The sequence below is a fragment of the Cherax quadricarinatus genome, chromosome 41 (assembly GCF_038502225.1).
Source record: "Cherax quadricarinatus isolate ZL_2023a chromosome 41, ASM3850222v1, whole genome shotgun sequence".
Lineage (NCBI taxonomy): Eukaryota > Metazoa > Arthropoda > Malacostraca > Decapoda > Parastacidae > Cherax > Cherax quadricarinatus.
In genome coordinates, this window is record NC_091332.1 from 712,954 (window position 1) to 733,608 (window position 20,655).

The 20,655-nt window shown below is 37.4% G+C and overlaps 1 protein-coding gene across 5 annotated transcripts in view; it reads right to left on the bottom strand.

Moving 5' to 3' along the window:
- Nucleotides 1-5,866: 5,866 nt before the first annotated feature.
- The window catches only part of LOC128695846 (DNA repair protein XRCC1-like), a 36,045-nt gene continuing 21,256 nt past the window's right edge, over nt 5,867-20,655 (bottom strand). For 3 of the 5 annotated variants that reach the window (XM_070092870.1, XM_070092873.1, XM_070092874.1), the window contains exons 7-13: nt 18,914-19,027; nt 18,064-18,188; nt 14,672-14,744; nt 12,953-13,232; nt 10,273-10,406; nt 9,378-9,453; nt 5,867-7,872 (exon numbers count right to left, since the gene is read on the bottom strand). In XM_070092870.1, coding sequence (XP_069948971.1) covers nt 7,759-7,872; nt 9,378-9,453; nt 10,273-10,406; nt 12,953-13,232; nt 14,672-14,744; nt 18,064-18,188; nt 18,914-19,027 — 916 coding nt within the window. In that variant the 3' untranslated portion in view covers nt 5,867-7,758. The remainder of the gene's footprint in view (nt 7,873-9,377; nt 9,454-10,272; nt 10,407-12,952; nt 13,233-14,671; nt 14,745-18,063; nt 18,189-18,913; nt 19,028-20,655) is intronic. The other 2 variants (XM_070092872.1, XM_070092875.1) reach the window with 2 other exon arrangements.

Here is a 20,655-nt window from a genome sequence, read left to right on the forward strand (position 1 = left end):
GCAGGGGTAGAGGGTAGCAAGAGATTGAGGTAGAAAGGGCTGTGAGGAGTGTTCCTCACAGTCCTTTCTTCCTCAAGCTGTATAGTCCTTGTGGCTTAGCGCTTCTTTTTGATTATAATAATAATAATCTTCCTCAATCTCTTGTTACCCTCTACCCTTGCACTATCCACTGCCCTGCTGCACTCCATGACCTAATAATCATCCCTTTCCCTCCTACTACCCATTACCCCTCCATCCTTTCCTGCCCAGCAGTGCTGTATGACCCTTGTAGGTTTAACACTTCCTTTTTCATAATAATGTGAGTGTTAGAGGCATCATCAGAGTTTGTGAAGTAAATCAGTTGCTGTCAATCAACAAGAGAGTGAGACACTTACACAACATATGGGAATCTTTATTGAGGAAACGTTTTGCCACACAGTTGCTTCATCAATCCAATACAAATCAGAAGGGTGTAAGGAGAGGAGGAGTTTGAGGTAATCAGTCCCTCAGCCTGGAGTCGATGTGTTCAGTCCATCAATCTTGTAGAAAGTACAGCATAGGACCGTAGACGTGGCTTATAAACTGTAGTCAGGTGAGGCGAAGCAGGAGAAGGTGGGGTCATAGTGATACCATCAGACACTGCACCATCATGGAATCTTGATACAAAGAATTCTTCAACCTTGTCCAACCTTTGGACGAAGACCTACTTCGACTAGTGGATGGTACCACTATGACCTCACTTTCTGCTTTGCCTCACCTGATTACAGTTTATAAGTCACGTCTACTGTCCTATGCAGTACTTTCTACAAGATTTACGAACTGAACACATCAACTCCAGGCTGAGGGACTGATTACCTCAAACTCCTCCTCTCCTTACACCCTTCTGATTTGTATTGGATTGATGAAGCAACTGTGTGGCAAAACTTTTCCTCAATAAAGATTCTCATATGTTGCATAAGTGTCTCAATTTTCAACTCGTTGATTTTTTAAATCACTTATCACAAGAGAGAGTGGGTTAAAGGAGGGTCCATCAGCAAGAAGGGAAAGTACAGTAAGGGCATTAGAGCAGTGATAACCTTGGAGGTAAATTCTGGGCAGTCCAACAGAATATGGCTAACAGAAACTGGAACCTGACAATTCTCAGAGTGGAACAGGGCACCTCTCCAAGAGATACCTGTAAGACGAGTGTGGCCGATGTGAAGATGGGAGATAGTAGTCTCCCAGCCTCGACATTGATGACAAGAAGATGGCCAGAAACCTATACTACTTGGTTTAATAGAATGTAATTTATGTAGCAGATCAGACCAACACTGCTGCCAACGGGTGCGGAGATGGGTAGCAATTACAGCAAAATAGTGTGAATGGAACACCTCTATATGAAACTGGGAGGTCATGTACTGCTGACCGTACAGCAATGTCTGCCTATTCATTGCCCTGTACATCAACATAACCGGGGATAAAACAAAAAACATTATCTTTGTGCTTGCTAGAGATACAGCATAACCAGGGGATGTGTATCAAATTTTCTCATAGCCCGTAAAGCACTAAGGGAGTCTGAAACGACCACAAATGGTGACACAGGCATTGATGCAATACAGATAAGTGCTACGAGAATGGCATACAGTTCAGCCGTAAAAATGCTAGCCGAGGATAATAAATGCCCTCGCATGACTGCTGCAAATCCGACACCGTCAGAAGACTTGGAACCATCAGTGTACACTGCGATGGCATGAGAATGAAATTGGAAGTGGTTAAGAAAATGAGAGTGAGAAGCCACCATAGGCAGTTGAGCTTTCGTGCATGGCAGTGGAAAAGAACAGACACGAACTGTCGGAACTTCCCAAAGAGGTAGGGAAAAGTGAGATGCTACATGAACATAGAAAGGTTGTAAATGAAGAGAAGATGAGCAAATGTAGGCAAAGAGAAAAGGGACGGAGTAAACGGGCAACGAACAAATAAAGAACACGAGTATCCAAACCATACCATGGGTGGGGTTAGAACCCGTGATTAACTGGTGAAGAGTGAAAAGCACCAGGGCATAAATGTAATCCCTAGTGATGGATGGGATTAAGGCTAGAAAGAGTTGCAGGAGAGGCTGCTGAATATATCTGGTCGCCATAATTAAGTTTCGATAAATTAGGGCTGAATGTAGTCAAAGGAGAGTTGTACGATCAGGCATTCTGTGCCTTCACCTTGTGAATATATTACGCTGTTTTCAGTTAGTTTAAACAATCTGTCTTCATGCCTCAGATGAGAGAATTCCATTTTAATTTCTACCCAAGGGGTTTACTAATTCCATTAAACCCCAGGTCTGCACTTCCATTTTCAGCCAGCTTTGACAAGATACCTTCAGAGAGGTAATGTGAGGTTTCCAGGATAACCAACGGTCAAACAGAAGCTGAGAAACTTGACCATATCATATTCTGTGATATGTGAGCCATACAGGTGCAATGGATGATCAGAGACGACAGAATGTCTAGTGAAAGTAATTTGGTGAGTTTTAGTACTATAAAATTTAAACCCATGAGTAGTGGCCCAATTGGAAATACAGTTGACTGCATGCTGTAGAGAAACTGCAATGAGGTAACAGTCAGCACCTGCACAAGCTATAGCAAAGTCATCAACATAAAGTGATGACCATATATTCAATGGAAGAATAGATGCCAGATCACTTATAGCAAGGAGAAAGTGTTGTGCTCAGAACACAGTCCTGGGGGACACCTTCAGCTTGGACAAAGTCCAGGGAAAGCATATTGTTAACCCAAACACATATATGTCTCTCAGTTAAGAAGTTCTTAAGGAAAAACAATAGATTGCCTTGGAGGCCTAAGGAGTGGGCCTGGGCCAAAATGTTATACATCCAAGTTGTGTTATATGCCTTCTCAAGGTCAAAAAAGATGGCGATAACTGAGCGGTTATTAGCAAAGGCATTACGAACATACGTATCCAAGCATAGTAGGGGGTCAATGGTAGAACGACCCTTACGAAAGCCATACTGACTAGTAGAAAGACTATTGTGTGTGTCTAAATACCACATCAAATGTCTATCTACAAGACGTTCCATCACTTTGCAAACTGCACTGGTAAAAGCAATGGGACAATAGTAGGAGGCATCATGTCCCATAGTATGCAGTTTGAGGAAAGGGAGAACAGCAGCAAGTTTCCACAGCTGGGGAAGAACTCCTTGCAACCAAATAAGATTAAAGAGTAAGAGGACAGCAAGGGCTGACTGATGTAAATGCTGTAGCATATGAATATAAATGCCGTCAGGCCCAGCTGCCGATGATCAGCAAGCAGAGAGTGTTGCCTCCAGTTCCAGAAGTGTAAAAGGCACATTATAAGATTCTTCTCAGATAGAAGAAAACTTTAAGGGCTCTAACTCTCTGGCAGACTTGGAGGAAAGAAATGTGGGGCATAGATGGAGCCCTGAGAGAGATGGACAAGATGGTTACCAATTTCGGTGGCAGTGTCAAGAGGGTTTGCTATAGCAACACTGGCAACCCAAAGAACGGGAGCCGGATTGGAAGAGTATTTACCACTCGGTTTCCATACTTTTTTTCCAGACCGCACTCATAGAGGAAGCCGAAGTAGAAACATAATCTCACCAGCAAGTGTGTTTAGCGTCATGGATGACACGGCGAGCAACCTTTCTCTTCTGCTTAAAATCAAGGAGTTACTCTGTGGTTCTATTGTACCAGCACCTGTCCCATGCAGCATGTTTCAAATGCACTGCCTGAGTACAAGTAGGAGACCACCAAGGCACACACCTCTGACAATGCCTGCTCGAGGTTTGGGGTATGGAATGTGAAGCTGCAGTTAAAACTGAGGTTGAGAAGAGGTGTAAAAGCTCATCAAAGGAGGACGAAGAAGGATCCTAACTAAAAGCAGTTTGACACGAGTAAAGGTCCCAATTTGCTCAGTCAAATTGTCAGCGTGGGCTACAATGAGGTAGTGAATACTAAGGAGAAGTAAGGATGATTGGAAAATGATTGCTGTCGTGCAGGTCTGGGAGGACAGACCAGGTTAAGTCTAGCACTGTTGAGGAAGAGCAAACCAAGATATTGATACGAGAGAAAATTAGTAGGAAGATCAAAATGGGTGAGAGTACCCATATATAAAACATGGAGGGGGAAAGAAGCGAGAAAAGCCTCCCACTGAATGCCGCGGGAGTTACAGTGAGACCCCCCTCCCCAGGAAATGGTGAGCATTAAAATCGTCAAGTAACAGAAGTGGTGGCAGTAAGGAAGAAACCAGAAATGCAACATCTGGGATAGATAATGCACGAGAAGGAGAGAGATACAAAGAACAGATTATATACCACTTGTTCAAGTGGATGTATTAACAAAGAGCTGATGGTATGGAATATCGGTGCGTATAAGAAGTGCACTTTCATTAAAGGTTCCACTGGTAAAAGGATCTGATGAATATAATAAAACATAGCCCAAAACGGGATGGATATCAACGGAGCAGAATTTGGGTTCTTGTAAACAAACACAAACAGGGGACAAACATGAACTTATGACAGACCCCTTTCTATTTTAACTGTAGCAAAACACCTCTTTCATATTCTCATCACTCTCTCTTTCCTTTGGAAAAGAGATCCAATGTCTGAAAAAGTAAAAAGGGTTTTTACAAACTGACCTGACCATACCTTTGTTGAATTTAGAGTTTTTCTACTCCCGGGGCCAGACTTGCCTGCTCAACCAGACTTAGTCCTTATTTTGAACTTCAATTTTTCTACATAATTTTTTACTTCCTTTCCTCTGGTATATTCACTAAATCTTGCCAACACTTTTTTTTTTTTTTTAAACTATTCTTGGGAATCAAAATATTTCTGAAGATGCACAAATTACATAATTGTGTCATTACAATTTTGTGAGTCGTAACAGATGGCTACGCAATGTACACATGATGAAAAGTTCATTAATTGGTTATTGTTGTACTCTTTATCAGCAGTAATAAATACACAGATACATTACATGTATTTAATTTTTATTTGGTATGTTACTAAAAGTATTAGTCAAAAGGGCTGAAGAGGGGTTTTTGAGGTGGTTTGGTTATTAGAGAGAATGGAACAGTAGAATGATTTGGAGAGTGTATAAATCTGTAGGGAAAGGAAGGCGGGGTAGGGGTCGTCCTAGGAAAGACTTCCAGCAAGTATGCATAAGTGTGTTAGATAGAAGTGAATGGAGACCTATGGCTTTTGGGACCTGACAAGCTGTTGGAGTGTGAGCAGAGTAATATTTTGTGAAGGGATTCAGGGAAATCGGTTAGCCGGACTTGAGTCCTGGAAATGAAGAGTACAATGCCTGCACTTTAAGAGAGGTTTGGGATATTGGCTGTTTGGAGGGACATCTAATCTGTCATATCTGAGTGCCTCTGCAAAGACAGTGATTATGTATGAATGATGGTGAAAATGGTGAATGATAATGAAAGTTTTTTTTTTTTCCTTTCTTTTTGGGTCACTCTGCCTCAGTAGGAAATGGCCGACATGTTAAAAAAAGAAAAGTACTTCAAAATATAAACAATAAATAAACAAACCTTTTGAGGTCATTAAAGTTGCCATATAATCTAAAATTCCTAAAAGCTTCTTTGAAAAATATTACAGCAAATGTCTATTTTTTTAACTTGATGTCCATTTCCCACCAACGCAGGGTGACGAAAACACATCCATGTTAAGCTCTTGTGATTTGCAAGTGTTAAGGTGCATGTGAAGCAGGCAAGGAAAATAACATATAAGGCAGGTGTAAAAGTAATATGATACAAGAATTTTTCATGTAATGTGGCTATCTATGCCAAAGTTTCCTTGAATACAAATATATAGTACTGTAGTTTGAATTGCTATAATATTTAGTATTTTGCTATGAAAGGCCAAAAATCAAGAGGACAAACACGATTACATGTATTTCATGGCGAGACAATTAATAAATTTAATGATTCTAGAAGCCTAGTACAGTATAATACTGTAGTTATACCATATTCCTTTACTGTTGACCTTTTGATACCAATATTCACTTTTATAAATTCAAAAGATACTGAAAGTAATTTTTTAAAGAAATAACCAGAGAATCTCTTTAATACTAGTTGAGTAGTTTATTTCACATTCTGTGACCCACCTCAGCAGGTTGACCCAAAGAAGCAAACATCAAACCATCACTCACACTTTAGATGTGTTCTCAGAGGGCACAGATGCCACAGTTCAGTGCTGACACATGAAACCATGATGCTCCCATTGTACTTCCTGACAGCAGGCACCCAGTGTATTTTGTAATTTCCAAAACTCAAGTTTACGTAGCCAGTTTCTCACTGTCCTTTATTTCCACATAATATAAACAAACATCCTAATCACCAAAGAACAGAAAGTAATAATTAAAAAAAAAAAAATGGTGAACCTTTGGAAAAAATTAACCCTTTGACTGTTTTGGTTATATACATACATCTTACGAGCCAATATGTTTGACGTACATATACTCAAAAATTCTAGTGGCTTCAAATCAAGCAGGAGAAAGCTGGTAGGCCCACATGTGAGAGAATGGGTCTGTGTGGTTAGTGTGCGCAGTATAATAAAAAATGCTGCAGCAAGCAGTGCATAACGAGATAAAAAAACTCCAACACCATGTTTTTGGATTAAAAATGCCAACTTTGCGGTGTATTTTCGTATAGTTTTTATTGTTATATTCTCATTTTCGTAGTCTCATTTGATAGCACGGAAAACATATTATAGAAATGGAAGTGATTTTGATTGGTTTTACTATGAAAAGGACCTTGAAATGGAGCTCAAAGTAAGGAAAACGCTTGATTTTTGCCGACATTCAAGAGTAAACAAATGACGTCATTGTCCAATAAATGTCCAACTAGCCATTCTAATATGAAGTCATGAATAGGTTGACATTATTTATACAATTATTCCAATATTGCAGTAATCTATATAACAGTAAATCTTCTATTTTCTATTTGAATAAAAATTCAAAATACAAAGCAAGAGTAATATCAAAGGGGCCTGGAGACACGACTGATGAACAAAGAAAATGTTATTTTAGAGCCAGGAATGTCTGCATTGTCCAGTCTGGACCCTATTTTGAAATTGGCATATTTTTTTAATTTGCATGAAATTGGCCAAATTGCTAATTTCTGACCACTTTATTGGGTAGTTGAAATTGGTAAATGGGTAGTTTCTTGTACTCAATCAATAGAACAAATGGAGTTCTAAAGAAATAGCTATGAGTTTGGTCAACTGGAACAATGGAATTAGTGGAAAATAGGGCTCAAAGTGGGCGAAATTGCCGATTCGTAAAAACTGCTGAGGTCGCTAACTTTGCGAGAGCGTAATTCCGTAAGATTATCTATCATTTCATGATAAAATAATTTTTTTTTTTTTCAAATATTTTGCGACACCAGGAGACACCTCAGGATTTGGGGTTGCGACAGTCAAAGGGTTAATATAAATATTAATGCAAAAAAAGCATGCTCAGTATACTTAAGGAGCATATACAGCTTCAAATAAAAAATAAAGGAGATATCAGCTTTCTTGGAGATACCCAAGGAATGTCATAATAATATTGAAAGTTTTAGCTAATAGTTATAAGAAATATTGTAATTGGGGCACTTATGGGTATAAAAAAATATTCTGCCAGGGTCAGAAAGTTGCAAGTCATGACTGATCACTGCTGACAGCTGGCTATATCAGAGGTAAGAAACAGTCAATTTTCTAAAGTTTTGTACATAAAGTGCATCTGTACTTTCATAATTTAGTTACTTTGATGTATCAAGCAACTTAACTTATTCTGTAGGCACTATTAAAAATGGCTGGTGTGGTACAAGTCTCTGTTTGTCACTGCAGCGCCATATCCATAAAGGTTTCACAAACTGCAGAGATGGGTTCTCATTCAGAGCCTGAAAGAATCAAGTCTATATTACAAACACTAAGATTTATAATTCCTTACATTAATACATTTTTCTTATGCAGTCTACTGCATTAATTGCAACTCTGTATTTTCTAGAAAACATTCATGGCCTGGCAGCAATCTGAGCTCAACCCATATCCAATGTAATTCCCTTTTAATTTAATCTAATGTTAAAACCGTTAAAATAAAATACTGTGTAACATCACCTGCTCTGAAGATTTTTGTGAACATAATTACTGTATTCACAATTTCTGAATTTTCTTTTTTTGGTCTATACAACTTCACTTTTCCTAACACTATCATTTATTATGGCTTGGAAAAGCCATACAGGTTTACCAGAAAATATCTTTTGTAGAAGGCAGGCTGACCCATATGCAAATCCTGCTGTAACTCTCTGACTACATATACAATCCTCCATACACAATCGCATCAATCTTTGTTTTTAATACCCTTCATAACTTTGTAACTTTTGATGAGATGGGCATTTGTAGCACTATTTTTTCAAAACATTTCATTTTTTTGCTTATTCTCCTTTTCCTATATAAGGCAGAATGACCCACAAAAAAAGGAAAAATTACTTTCATTTTATTTTTATTAACTGTGTACTGAAAGAGTGGTTATCAGATCCATGTTTTAGGCATTTTGGTCATCTACTTTGTGCATGGCTTATGGATGGTGAATTATAACCCATTCTCCTATAGAAATATTTCAAAATGCTACTCAAGAAGTCCACATGTTCACTTGACTATCATACAGGAGAAACAGCTTCCACTTACTAGCACTGAGAACAAAAATATGTGGAAAGAGTAAGAATGGCTTCAGCAAGAAACAAAATGAAGCAGAAAGGCAAGGTAGAAGGAACCAAAAGAATGGAAAAAGCTTTCAGAGAGAGGAAAATGTAGAATTAGAGGCACACAGCAGACCAACTACTGCTACAGTGTGTGTGCAAACTGGCAAACAAACAGAAGACTAATTCTTGCTACAGTGTAAGTGCATACAACAGTACAAAAAACAGCTGCTCAACAATTGTTGCCATAGTGTGAATGCATAAAATGAAAAGAACCATCAATAAGAGAAAGTAATCTCCTTGAATTTACACATACTGATACAGGAGGGCCTAACATATTATACAGCAGCTTAGGTTCCAGGATACTGCTGTAAAGCAAAAATCACTGTAAAGTGAATCTTAGCTTTTTTTCACTTTCAAATGAATATAAAAGCTTGATATTATTTACACTATCATATATTAAGTAAGCAGTATAGCTAGGCTTAAAAAATACATATACAGTATACACATTATTTATCTTAAAATATCTTTGTTCTTAGCTTATAGTGAGTGGTAAATATATTTACTGTAGGAAGTCTGAATGAATGAAAAAAAGGTATAACTCTGTATTTGCGAAACTCCATAAAGCGCGGTGCTGTAAAGCACGTCCTGCCCTTACAACTATGTTTTACATAAGTTAATCTACTACTTATTTTACTGAAACTCACTTCGTCAAAACTTTCATCCCAATTGTCCTTAGTAATAACAAACTGCACTTTTTCACTCATATAATCCTCCAGGTCTCTGAAATAGAAAACACATAGTATAAACAAAATTTTTTTTTTTTAAATGAATAGCAATAAATGCATAGTTTGAGTTCATTTTGATATTGTGGTTCCAGTGATATTAAATTGCACAATTCTTTAACAAAGATAATAAGAAATTTGGTCTATAAGTCACACGTGCGCCAGTTAAAATGAAAGTGAAAACCGAACAAATTCTTTTGGTGAATAAGCTCTGTGATTTTTACCAGCATTCTTTATTTTATTTTTGTCTTAATAAAACTGAATACTGGTAGTACTATATAGACAAAACTTTCAATCTTAGTCTCAGTTGCTCAGTTAATTTCACTGTATCTGTGTCCTGCATGAGTGCATGGTTGCGTGTGCGTGTGTGTGTGTGCATGTGTGCATGTGTGTACACACACACATTTCCCCCTCTCTCTCACACACATGCAGATAATTCATAAACCACCTAGAGAGGATATTAATTACCACAAACATTGTGGAATCCAAGGGAAGTCATGCCTCACTAACTTACTAAAATTCTATGAACAGTGCTTCAATAGCAACTGGAAACTTCATTGTATACTGTGCTGCATATTATATATCAATTCACATAAATGTATTTATTAATTAATAAGATCTAATTTCTGAAAAATTAAGCTTACTTGACTGCTTTGCCTACAAAGCACAGAATATCAATGACATGCCTATGGAGATCATTTCCTAATACACACACACAGCTATAAGAGAAAACACAACACACATGACTTTTCAATCTAAAATATACTCCTCACTACTAAGGAAGTTGGAAAAGTTGCACATGGTCTCGTCATCTTACCCATTGAATGCTATGATATAACGTCTCAGTAACCTTTTATTTTCTTCAGCCATCTTTCCATGTATAAAGAAACACTTTCCCTTAAAGTAATCTCCAAGGGTGGGTAGCGGCAGAGCAGAGGTGTCAGGGGATTTCTGATCAGAGAAAAATATTAAGTATCTTGTTCATAACTGCCAAATTTTTTATTATCACATGATTAAATTTATCACCCTGGTTACCCTAAGTATTTAAGACAATTACCATACTATGGTTCACTTTTATACCTAAACTCATAACATAATGCTCTTTCATTACTATACTATGCCTAGACAGCATAATAATATATAATTCATCAACAGTGCTTAGGTGTGTATTCTATTTATTTCCTACTCATCTTCCTTAGTATCACTAATACATACCTACAAACATTAAACTTTCATAGGATAAACAAAAAATTGCTTACTATTATTTTACACATCAGCCCATTTCCAACTACTGTACAGTGATGTAAAAAGACAACACAATGACCATTGGTAAAGGTTAATACAGCCTTTACCAGTGATTCTTATGGTTCCAGCCAATTGCTTACATGAATCAACTAAGTTATGAAATCCTCTCCAAGAAGAAAGGAATAGTACCATCAATCAAGACCCTTCTGTTGACTAATGACAACATGGCATTTAATTTTCACTGTGCCTCTCCTCAGTTCATGCTTTGAAAAGCTGCAGATAAGCAGCACCCACCACCTGTGGACATTACTGACTTTGGCTGGAAAATAACTGATAACTGCCCTATGTCTCTCTTCAATTCCAGTCTTGTGGGCCCCTCCAGCACTGCTGAAGGTCATGCATGAAACTGCCAAGCCCAAGAGAGATTCAGCTGTTTTACTGCTGTTATAGCATGCACATCCCCTCAAGGAAGGTTCCTTGATGTTGGTGAGGGGCTCTTGATTTAGGGAATTGGATCTGTGCTCCAGTTCCCTGAATTAAGCCTGAATGCCTTCCACATCCCCCCCCAGGCACTGTATAATCCTCCGGGTTTAGCGCTTCCCCCTTGATTATAATAATAATAATAATATAGCATGCACAAGTCATTGCCAATGTTCAGATACTGAGGAATATAACTCTTTTACCCATCCAATACTTCAGTGGAGGATAAAACAAATGAGGATGGTGAGAGTGAGTAGCTATAAGGCATCTTTAATGTTTGAACTATACTTACTCAAGTGTATTATTATTTTTTATACATTTTTTTAACAAACCAGCTGTATCCCACCAAGGCAGAGTGACCCAAAAAGAAAAATGAAAGTTTTTCTTTTAAAATTTAGTAATTTATACAAAGGGGTTACTAGCCCCATGCTCCTGGTATTTTAGTCACTTTTTACAACACACATGGCTTACAGATGAAGAATTCTTTTCCACTTCCCCATGGAGAAAATATATTATTATTATTATTATTATTATTATTATTATTATTATTACAGTCTCTCCTCACTTAATGACATGCTCATTTAATGACCACTCAGACTTATGACCAGCTCTCTGAGCAGTATGCATACCAAAATAATGTATATTAGAGCTGATTCCCTCTATCCTGTTTATTACAATATACAGTACACTACTGTGTAAACATTTAAAAATATACTAAAAAGTTTATAAATGGTGCAAAAGTGACATTGAAACAATATCTAAAGATGGTTGATACATCCACTACCAGTATACAGTATGCCATACTCTTAAACTTTCCAGTTAGTAGTAGTAGTATGTTTTTATTAACACACTGGCCGATTCCCACCAAGGCAGGGTGGCCCGAAAAAGAAAAACTTTCACCATCATTCACTCCATCACTGTCTTGCCAGAAGGGTGCTTTACATTACAGTTTTTACACTGCAACATTAACACCCCTCCTTCAGAGTGCAGACACTGTACTTCCCATCTCCAGGACTCAAGTCCGGCCTGCCGGTTTCCCTGAATCCCTTCATAAATGTTACTTTGCTCACACTCCAACAGCACGTCAAGTATTAAAAACCATTTGTCTCCATTCACTCCTATCAAACACGCTCACGCATGCCTGCTGGAAGTCCAAGCCCCTCGCACACAGAACCTCCTTTACCCCCTCCCTCCAACCTTTCCTAGGCCGACCCCTACCCCGCCTTCCTTCTACTACAGACTGATACACTCTTGAAGTCACTCTGTTTCGCTCCATTCTCTCTACATGTCCGAACCACCTCAACAACCCTTCCTCAGCCCTGTGGACAACAGTTTTGGTAATCCCGCACCTCCTCCTAACTTCCAAACTACGAATTCTCTGCATTATATTCACACCACACATTGCCCTCAGACATGACATCTCCACTGCCTCCAGCCTTCTCCTCGCTGCAACATTCATCACCCATGCTTCACACCCATATAAGAGCGTTGGTAAAACTATACTCTCATACATTCCCCTCTTTGCCTCCAAGGACAAAGTTCTTTGTCTCCACAGACTCCTAAGTGCACCGCTCCCCCTTTTCCCCTCATCAATTCTATGATTCACCTCATCTTAGTAGTAGTATGCTCCTCACTTAATAACCAATTTGTCTACCAACCTACTCTTAGGAAAAGAACTCCATCGTTAAGTGAGAAGAGACTGTATTATTAGTATTATTATTATTTTTGCTATTAAGAAAGTCTTCAAACTGAGTGCACCTTCAAATACTTACCAGATACTTAAGGTTTTCCTCATCTACATCTGTGTCGTCGTCATACACCTCATCCTCGCTGCTAACTGCCGTGCCATTTGATACGGCCGCAGTCCCATCTGCTTTGAGGTTTTTCTTAGCATTATTCACAGCTGCTGCTTGTTTGTCTTTCTTTGCATTTTCTGTAGATGATTTATCTTTTCCCTCCATTTTACTAGGAGTATCTGGTTTTGTACTGTGTAGATTGTTTGTCTTTTTGGAGGTTGAATCTTCTGTAGTTATTTTCTGTCTTGCAAGAACTCTGTAAAAGTAAAAATGTCAATATTTCAGTTATCTACACAGCATTACTGATAAAATATAAAGTTACATATGAGGCATTGTAGATACAATAGTAGGGGCAAGCTTTACATCTTAACTATCACAAAAAAAATTATAAAAGTGCTATTTTTATACGCTATCTGTAAAAAACAATAAAAAATTTAAAATGTACAAATAGTTTAAGGCATTTTTTGCCAAGGTTCAGATATTGAGCTCGGCATTACTGTTGGCTATGCCTCAACTGTACGAACTTTCGTGCTTCAGTGGTAACACTTCTTTTACACACTAAGACTCAAGAAATCGTAATGAGACTCTATGACCGTGGGTTCAATCCTGGCCGGGGGTATGTTTTTTTTTTACACACTAAGCTATCAGAGTTTATTCCTGAGATAGACTACAAACCTTTAAATATTCAAATGCCACAAAGAGGCACTGTGTTTGATTACTGGAGAACATGCCACTAAGTAGCACTGTATCTGATTACTGGAGAACATGCCACTAAGTGGCAATGTATCTGATTACTGGAGAACATGCCACTAAGTAGCACTGTATCTGATTACTGGAGAACATGCCACTAAGTGGCACTGTATCTGATTACTGGAGAACATGCCACTAAGTGGAACTGTATCTGATTACTGGAGAGCATGCCACTAAGTGGCACTGTGTCTGATTACTGGAGAACATGCCACTAAGTGGCAATGTATCTGATTACTGGAGAACATGCCACTAAGTAGCACTGTATCTGATTACTGGAGAACATGCCACTAAGTGGCACTGTATCTGATTACTGGAGAACATGCCACTAAGTGGAACTGTATCTGATTACTGGAGAGCATGCCACTAAGTGGCACTGTGTCTGATTACTGGAGAACATGCCACTAAGTGGCACTGTGTCTGATTACTGGAGAACATGCCACTGAATGGCACTATACCTGATTACTGAAGAACATACCACTAAGTGGCATTGTATCTGATTACTTGAAAACATGCCACTAAGTGGCACTTTGTCTGATGATTGGAGAACATGCCACTAAGTGTTACTATGTATGATTATTGGAAAAATGCTATAATTGTGGTAAAAAAGAGTATTGCTCTGCATATACTCTTTTTATCATATTTTTCAGCAAGCCTTACTATCCAACATGTCATAAGTGTGCCAAGGCATAAAAGTAAGAGCAAAAAGAGTCAGAATTAGGGGCATTTGTCACTAGAACCTAAATATTATTTATTTGATATACTATAAAGGATGCTGTGAAGGATATACCAAGGTTGTCTTATATCCCCAAGGTTGTTCAATAGTTATGAAACAGGCCAATGTGAGAAAATTGGAGGAGGTTATGGTGCCCCATGATTCCCATATCATCCAGAGATTCTATGTAAAATTATAAACTATAAATCTATAAACATCATTTTATAATTTACCTTTGAATCTCATCATCAGTATCTTCATTGTCACTCATGTCAGTGCTAATATCAGAACCAATTTCATCACCTGCTGGAATGAAAAGAAAAAATGAGAAACTGGAAAGTTTAAGAGTATGGCACATTTTAAGCACTCTCCTCTTCTTTTATAATTTTAGATGCATTTTTCATAATTTTTCCCTAGCCATTTGCAGAGCAATAAATTACACAGACAAATTTAAGTGATATTTGTACTTCCTGGATTTAGTAGAATGTCTAGGACTGTAATCCCTGTAAAACTCAAGAACTGACTACACTTCAGTGAGTTTGGTGTTCTACACGTCATCAAAGAAACCATTTCAGAAATCATTCACAAAAGAACTATAGGCAAGCCCTGCTTTACTGCACTTCTCTAATGCAGAAATTTCAAACTGTACCCAAAAATTCGTTTATACAGCTACACTATTATGGTATCTGTTAGTTTACATCCTCTGTGAACTCCATGTCTTTCTCGATTATGTCTGGAAACTTTCCAAAGTTTCAAGTGTTTTAAAGTTACTGCATATTTTATATACAGTATACTCTTTTTGTGTTACAATGACATCTAAGGGTAGTTGTGATAAAAAGAGGAGTCATAATGCTCTTACTTTAAGTGCAAAGTTAGAAATGATTAAACTCAGTGAGCAAGGCATGTCTATGGCTGAGATAGTACTGAGATACTACTGATAATTGTATTTATGTGTACCTCTACTTAAATAAACTTACAAACTGTGTTGGTGTGCAGATACATTAAAATCACTATTTGAAGACACAATAACATAATAATCCTAATAATAATAATTACTGGGGCACTTTAAATGTCATGTGTTATGTTATTTTAGACATTTTCATTAACCCTTTCAGGGTCGAGACCCCTGATCTCAAACTTGCTCTCAGGGGTCAAAGAATTTAAAAAAAAAAAAAAAATATCTTATGAAATGACAGAGAATCTTTTTCTGAAGTTAAAGAAACCAAAACTACAAAATTTGATGGAAAACTTATGGAATTACACTCTTGCAAAATTAGCGGTCTTGGCGATATTTACGCATCAGCGATTTTTGCCCACTTTGCGCCCTATTTTTGGCCAATTCCATTATTCCAGTCGACCAAACTCATAGGCATTTCATTAGTATTCCTTCAATTCAGCAAGTGAGTACAAGAAAATGCCTATTTACCTATTTCAATTACCCAATAAAGTGATCAGAAATTTCACACAACATTCAAAAATTGCCAATTTAAAAATAGGGTCCAGAATAAACAATGTAGACATTCCTGGCACTAACAAAACATTTCCTCTGTTCCTCAGTCATGTCTCTAGGCCCCTCTTATAATACGCTTGCTTTCCATTTTGAATGCTTACTCACATAAAAAATAGAAGATTACTGTTATGCAAACTACTGTATTATTGTAATAATTGTATAATGTCAGTGCATTCCTAAATGTGTATTAGATTGGCAAGCTGGATGCATATTTGTGTACTCTGGAATATTGGCAAAAAATGAACATTTCCACTACTTTGAGCTCAGTTTCAACCTACTTTCAGTCCTGAAACCAATCAAAATCATCTATATTTCTGTAATATATCTTCCATTCTATCAAATGAGACCAAGAAACCGCAAATAAAACCATAAAAACCATCCGAAAATACACCACAAAGTTGCTGTTTTAAACCAAAAACACAGTCGCAGTTTTTTTCTCATGTGCTGTGTGCTGCAGGATTTTTTTATATGGTGCACACTTACCACATAGACCCATTCTCTCACACCTAGACTCAAATTTACTGCTCGCAGCTAATCTGAGTGAGCTGAGCTCATGGCATTGTACGAAGGGACCAACACTGGCTTCAAAGCCATTATATGATGAGACTGACACCAAAAAGGTTAATCCATATATGACATATTTCAAAATTATATAAGAAACACACTACATATCATATAAACATGATACAGACAACTGTACTAAAACAAATTATAACTGTGAGGTGTGGTAGCCGGGCGGGTGTAAAAGAATGTAGATGAATGGTTCAGAGAGCCGACAAGTTGATAAATTAGACACATATGCAACACTTGGGTATCTTTATTGAGGAAACATTTTGCCACACAGTAGCTTCTTCAGTCCATACAAAAGAGAATGATAAAGAACAGGAGGAGTCTGAGGTAATCAGTCCCTCAGAATTTCGGTGACCTTGATTTTTTCACGAATTTTCATTTTTTCCTCTGCTTTTTTCCAGTTAATAAAGCCATCCTTGTTGGAAAACCCGCCACATCCGCTGGACATCAGAGTACAATAAAAGCAATAAACAGCACCCTCTGATGAGCTGTACAGGAGCCACTTTCTTGAATCGATGTAGTCAGTCCATCAATCTTGAAAAGATTACAGCATATATATGAAGAAGTAGCTTATATACCGTAGGCAGGAGAGGTGCAGCAGCCGTAGGTGGTATCACATTTGACCAATGTGGAAGTAGGTCATGCCCAAGGGTCAGGCAAATGTGATACCACCTACGACTACTGCACCTCTCCTGCCTACGGTATATAAGCTACTTCTTTGCACATGCATGTATTCTGTATTCTTTTCAAGATTGATGGACTGACTACATTGACTCAAGACTGAGGAACTGATTACCTCAAACTCCTGTTCTTCATCATTCTCCTTTGTATGGACTGATGAAGCCACTGTGTGGTAAAACGTTTCCTCAATAAAGATACCTAAGTGTTGCATATATGTCTAATTTATCAGGGTGTAAAGGAGTGTATGACAATTACTATGACATGTTTTCTCTAGTACAACACCACCATGTTTAATTACAATATGAACCATTGTTTTAGGAAGATACATAGGTATAGAAAGTTTGAAATCAGGGTGCATAAGCATTATCAAGTTAACATATGAAAACCAAAGAAGTGGAAAAAAGTACGAGATCCTTAAATGGTCCAAACGTATACAGTGGACCCCAGCATAACGATCACCTCCCAATGCGACCAATTATGTAAGTGTATTTATGTAAGTGCGTTTGTACGTGTATGTTTGGGGGTCTGAAATGGACTAATCTACTTCTCAATATTCCTTATGGGAACAAATTCGGTCAGTACTGGCACCTGAACATACTTCTGGAATGAAAAAAATATCGTTAACCGGGGGTCCACTGTATATACGTTTTTTCAACATTTGAAAGTATGTAAAAAATGTAGATCTTCTTTTTTGATTTTCATTTGAAAATGTGTAAAAAAAAACTTTTATCTACATTTGTTTTTTTGTTATGTTCGAAAATATGTAAAAAAACGTAGATCTACTTTTGGAGCACTACGGAGTTGAACGTCGATCTGTTTGGACCGTTTAAGGGTTAATGGTACAAGAGAGATAACACTATAAACCTGAGGCAGCAGCTGAAGCATGAGGTGATGGGTTAACAGCTGGTTTGGATTCTTTGGGCAAAAGCTCATCTGCCCAAATCTCTTCTTCACTTTCAGTCTGGTCACGTCCCTTTTCCAGTGAATACCTGATCATACAGTAGACAGCAATTACAGTAGTAATTCTCATGTTAAGTTGATTCAGGTATATCTTATCATTAAAGTTCAGTATACTGTACTAGTATAAACGTTAATCTTGGAAAAATATAAAGTTTCAATATGGCTACATTTGCATTAATGTAGGATTTAAGCTTTAATATGTAGAGTACAATTTAGTATGTACATAATTTAACTTTAAATTACATCATCATAAACAAATATAAACTTTTAAAAACAAGGTTTATCTAAGTTCATAATTTCAAGCAGAGTACAAAGCTTCACTTCATTTTAGATAAATACTGCTTATGGTATATTATACTACACTATATTACTAGTCCAAGTATATAATTGCTCAAAATGCTCTATTTTTACCAGAAATTATTAATGCTGAGTTGTCACACAAAACTATAAATACATGTAATAATCCTTATCTTTATACCTGTACTAGTATTATAAAGTTTTTTAATACTAGTTTCAGCATGCCATAAATGGTTTCCATAACAAGGGACTTGCAAAAAAATAAAGTATAGATATATATAACCTCAGAGTTGAATCATGGGGAAATAAAATTTGAAACTGGTCCTCGTATATCAATCTATTTCTTATCAACATACACATACAGTGGACAATCATAATTTGAGTCGGTTATGTTCCTGAAAGCTGTGCTACTAAAGACAGTATAGCAGTTTATATTTAGTAAATATAAAAGGTTTACCTTTTGCAAGGATATCTGATCTTCTTATTGTGGCAATCGGTGATCCACTTTGCAGTGACAATTTTACCATGCCCTTTCACTTGCTGATATTTTGGAGTGTTTGTAAATGCACATCTGCAGGTTTGTAAGAAACAACTGCTATAAATACATCACACATACAAAAGTGTATCCTGCTTGAAAAATGAAAACAATGATACAAAAAAGCTGTCACCTGAAGAACTACATTCCCTAACCTAAAGTAAAACAGTTATTATTATTATAAAAATCCTTGAAGACTAGGTAAATTTCTGCTAATGTATATAATATTGGAAAATTATTTCAAGGTTAAGTTAGGTTAATAGGCTAGTTTTGGTGCAAAAATATAGAAACTGCCACACAATTTTTTCATGCAAAAATTTTTATGACTATACTGAACAATTTAATGTAGGGCAAGAGGAGATGGGCTGAAAATTTTCAGGGGATCCTTAAAAAGTATTAGAGAATATAATTAAATTAAATTAATTCTTTTTACACACAGTTCAATTAATAAGTAATGCATAATTATTTATGAACACTGAAAGCTTTTTAACTTGCGCAATTATGTCTGATTTGTGTATTTTACTGGATGATTTTTAGCAGATTTCAAAACTTTTGTAATATTAGCAGTATCTTTTTTCTCCATACACACATCTATGGAGTGCTATTCTTTAAAAAGAAATATTCAGTGTTTCATTTCCTGTGACTTACTAAATTTAATATAATATACATACGTAGTCTACAACCGCACAGGGAGGTACTACCATCCTACCAAGTGAGTGAAAAATAGAAGCCTGTAATTGTTTTACATGATGGTAGGATTGCTGGTGCCATTTTTCTGTCTCATAAACATGAAAGATTTCAGGTATGTCTTGCTACTTCTGCTTACACTTGGGTCATACTACACATACATGTACAACCATATATATTATACAACCATATACTATATATACACCCCTCTGGGTTTTCTTCTTTTTTCTTACTATTCTTGTTCTTGTTTATTCCCTCCTGTCTCCATGGGTAAGTGGAACAGAATTCTTCCTCTGATATACCTTTGAAGAGTTTTGAGAGTTTATCTACTCTCTGAGCCCGGCCATGGGCCAGGCTCGTCTGGTGCTTGCCTGGTCAACCAGGCTGTTGCTGCTGGAGGCCTGCTGCCCCCACATATCCATCACAGCTTGGTTGATCTGGCACCTGGTGAAGATACTTGTCCAGTTTCCTCTTGAAGGCTTCTACACTTGTCCCAGCCATGTTTCTGATATCTTCTGGTAAGATATTGAATAGTCTGGGACCCCGGATGTTGACACAGTGTTCCCTGCGCCTCACTGGATTTATTTTACACTTCCTCCCATATCTCTCACTCCAGTATGTTGTTATGGCAGTGTGCAGATTTGGGACCAGGCCCTCAAGTATTTTCCAACGAATACATGTTCAAGACTTGCAGGCGTTCCCAGTAGTTTAGGTGCTTTACAGGCTCAATGTGAGCTGTAAACGATCTCTGTATTTGTTCCAGCTCCAATATTTCTCCTGCTTTGAATGGGGCCATTAGCACTGAGCAATATTCTAAGTGGGGGAGCACCAGCAATTTGAAGAGTGTCACCATCGGCATTATTTCCCTTGTTTTGAAAGTTCTCAATACCTACCTCATCATCTTCCTGGCTGTCATGATCTTTGTCTTGTTATGGTCTTTAAAAGAAAGGTCCACTGACAAAATTATTCCTAGGTCT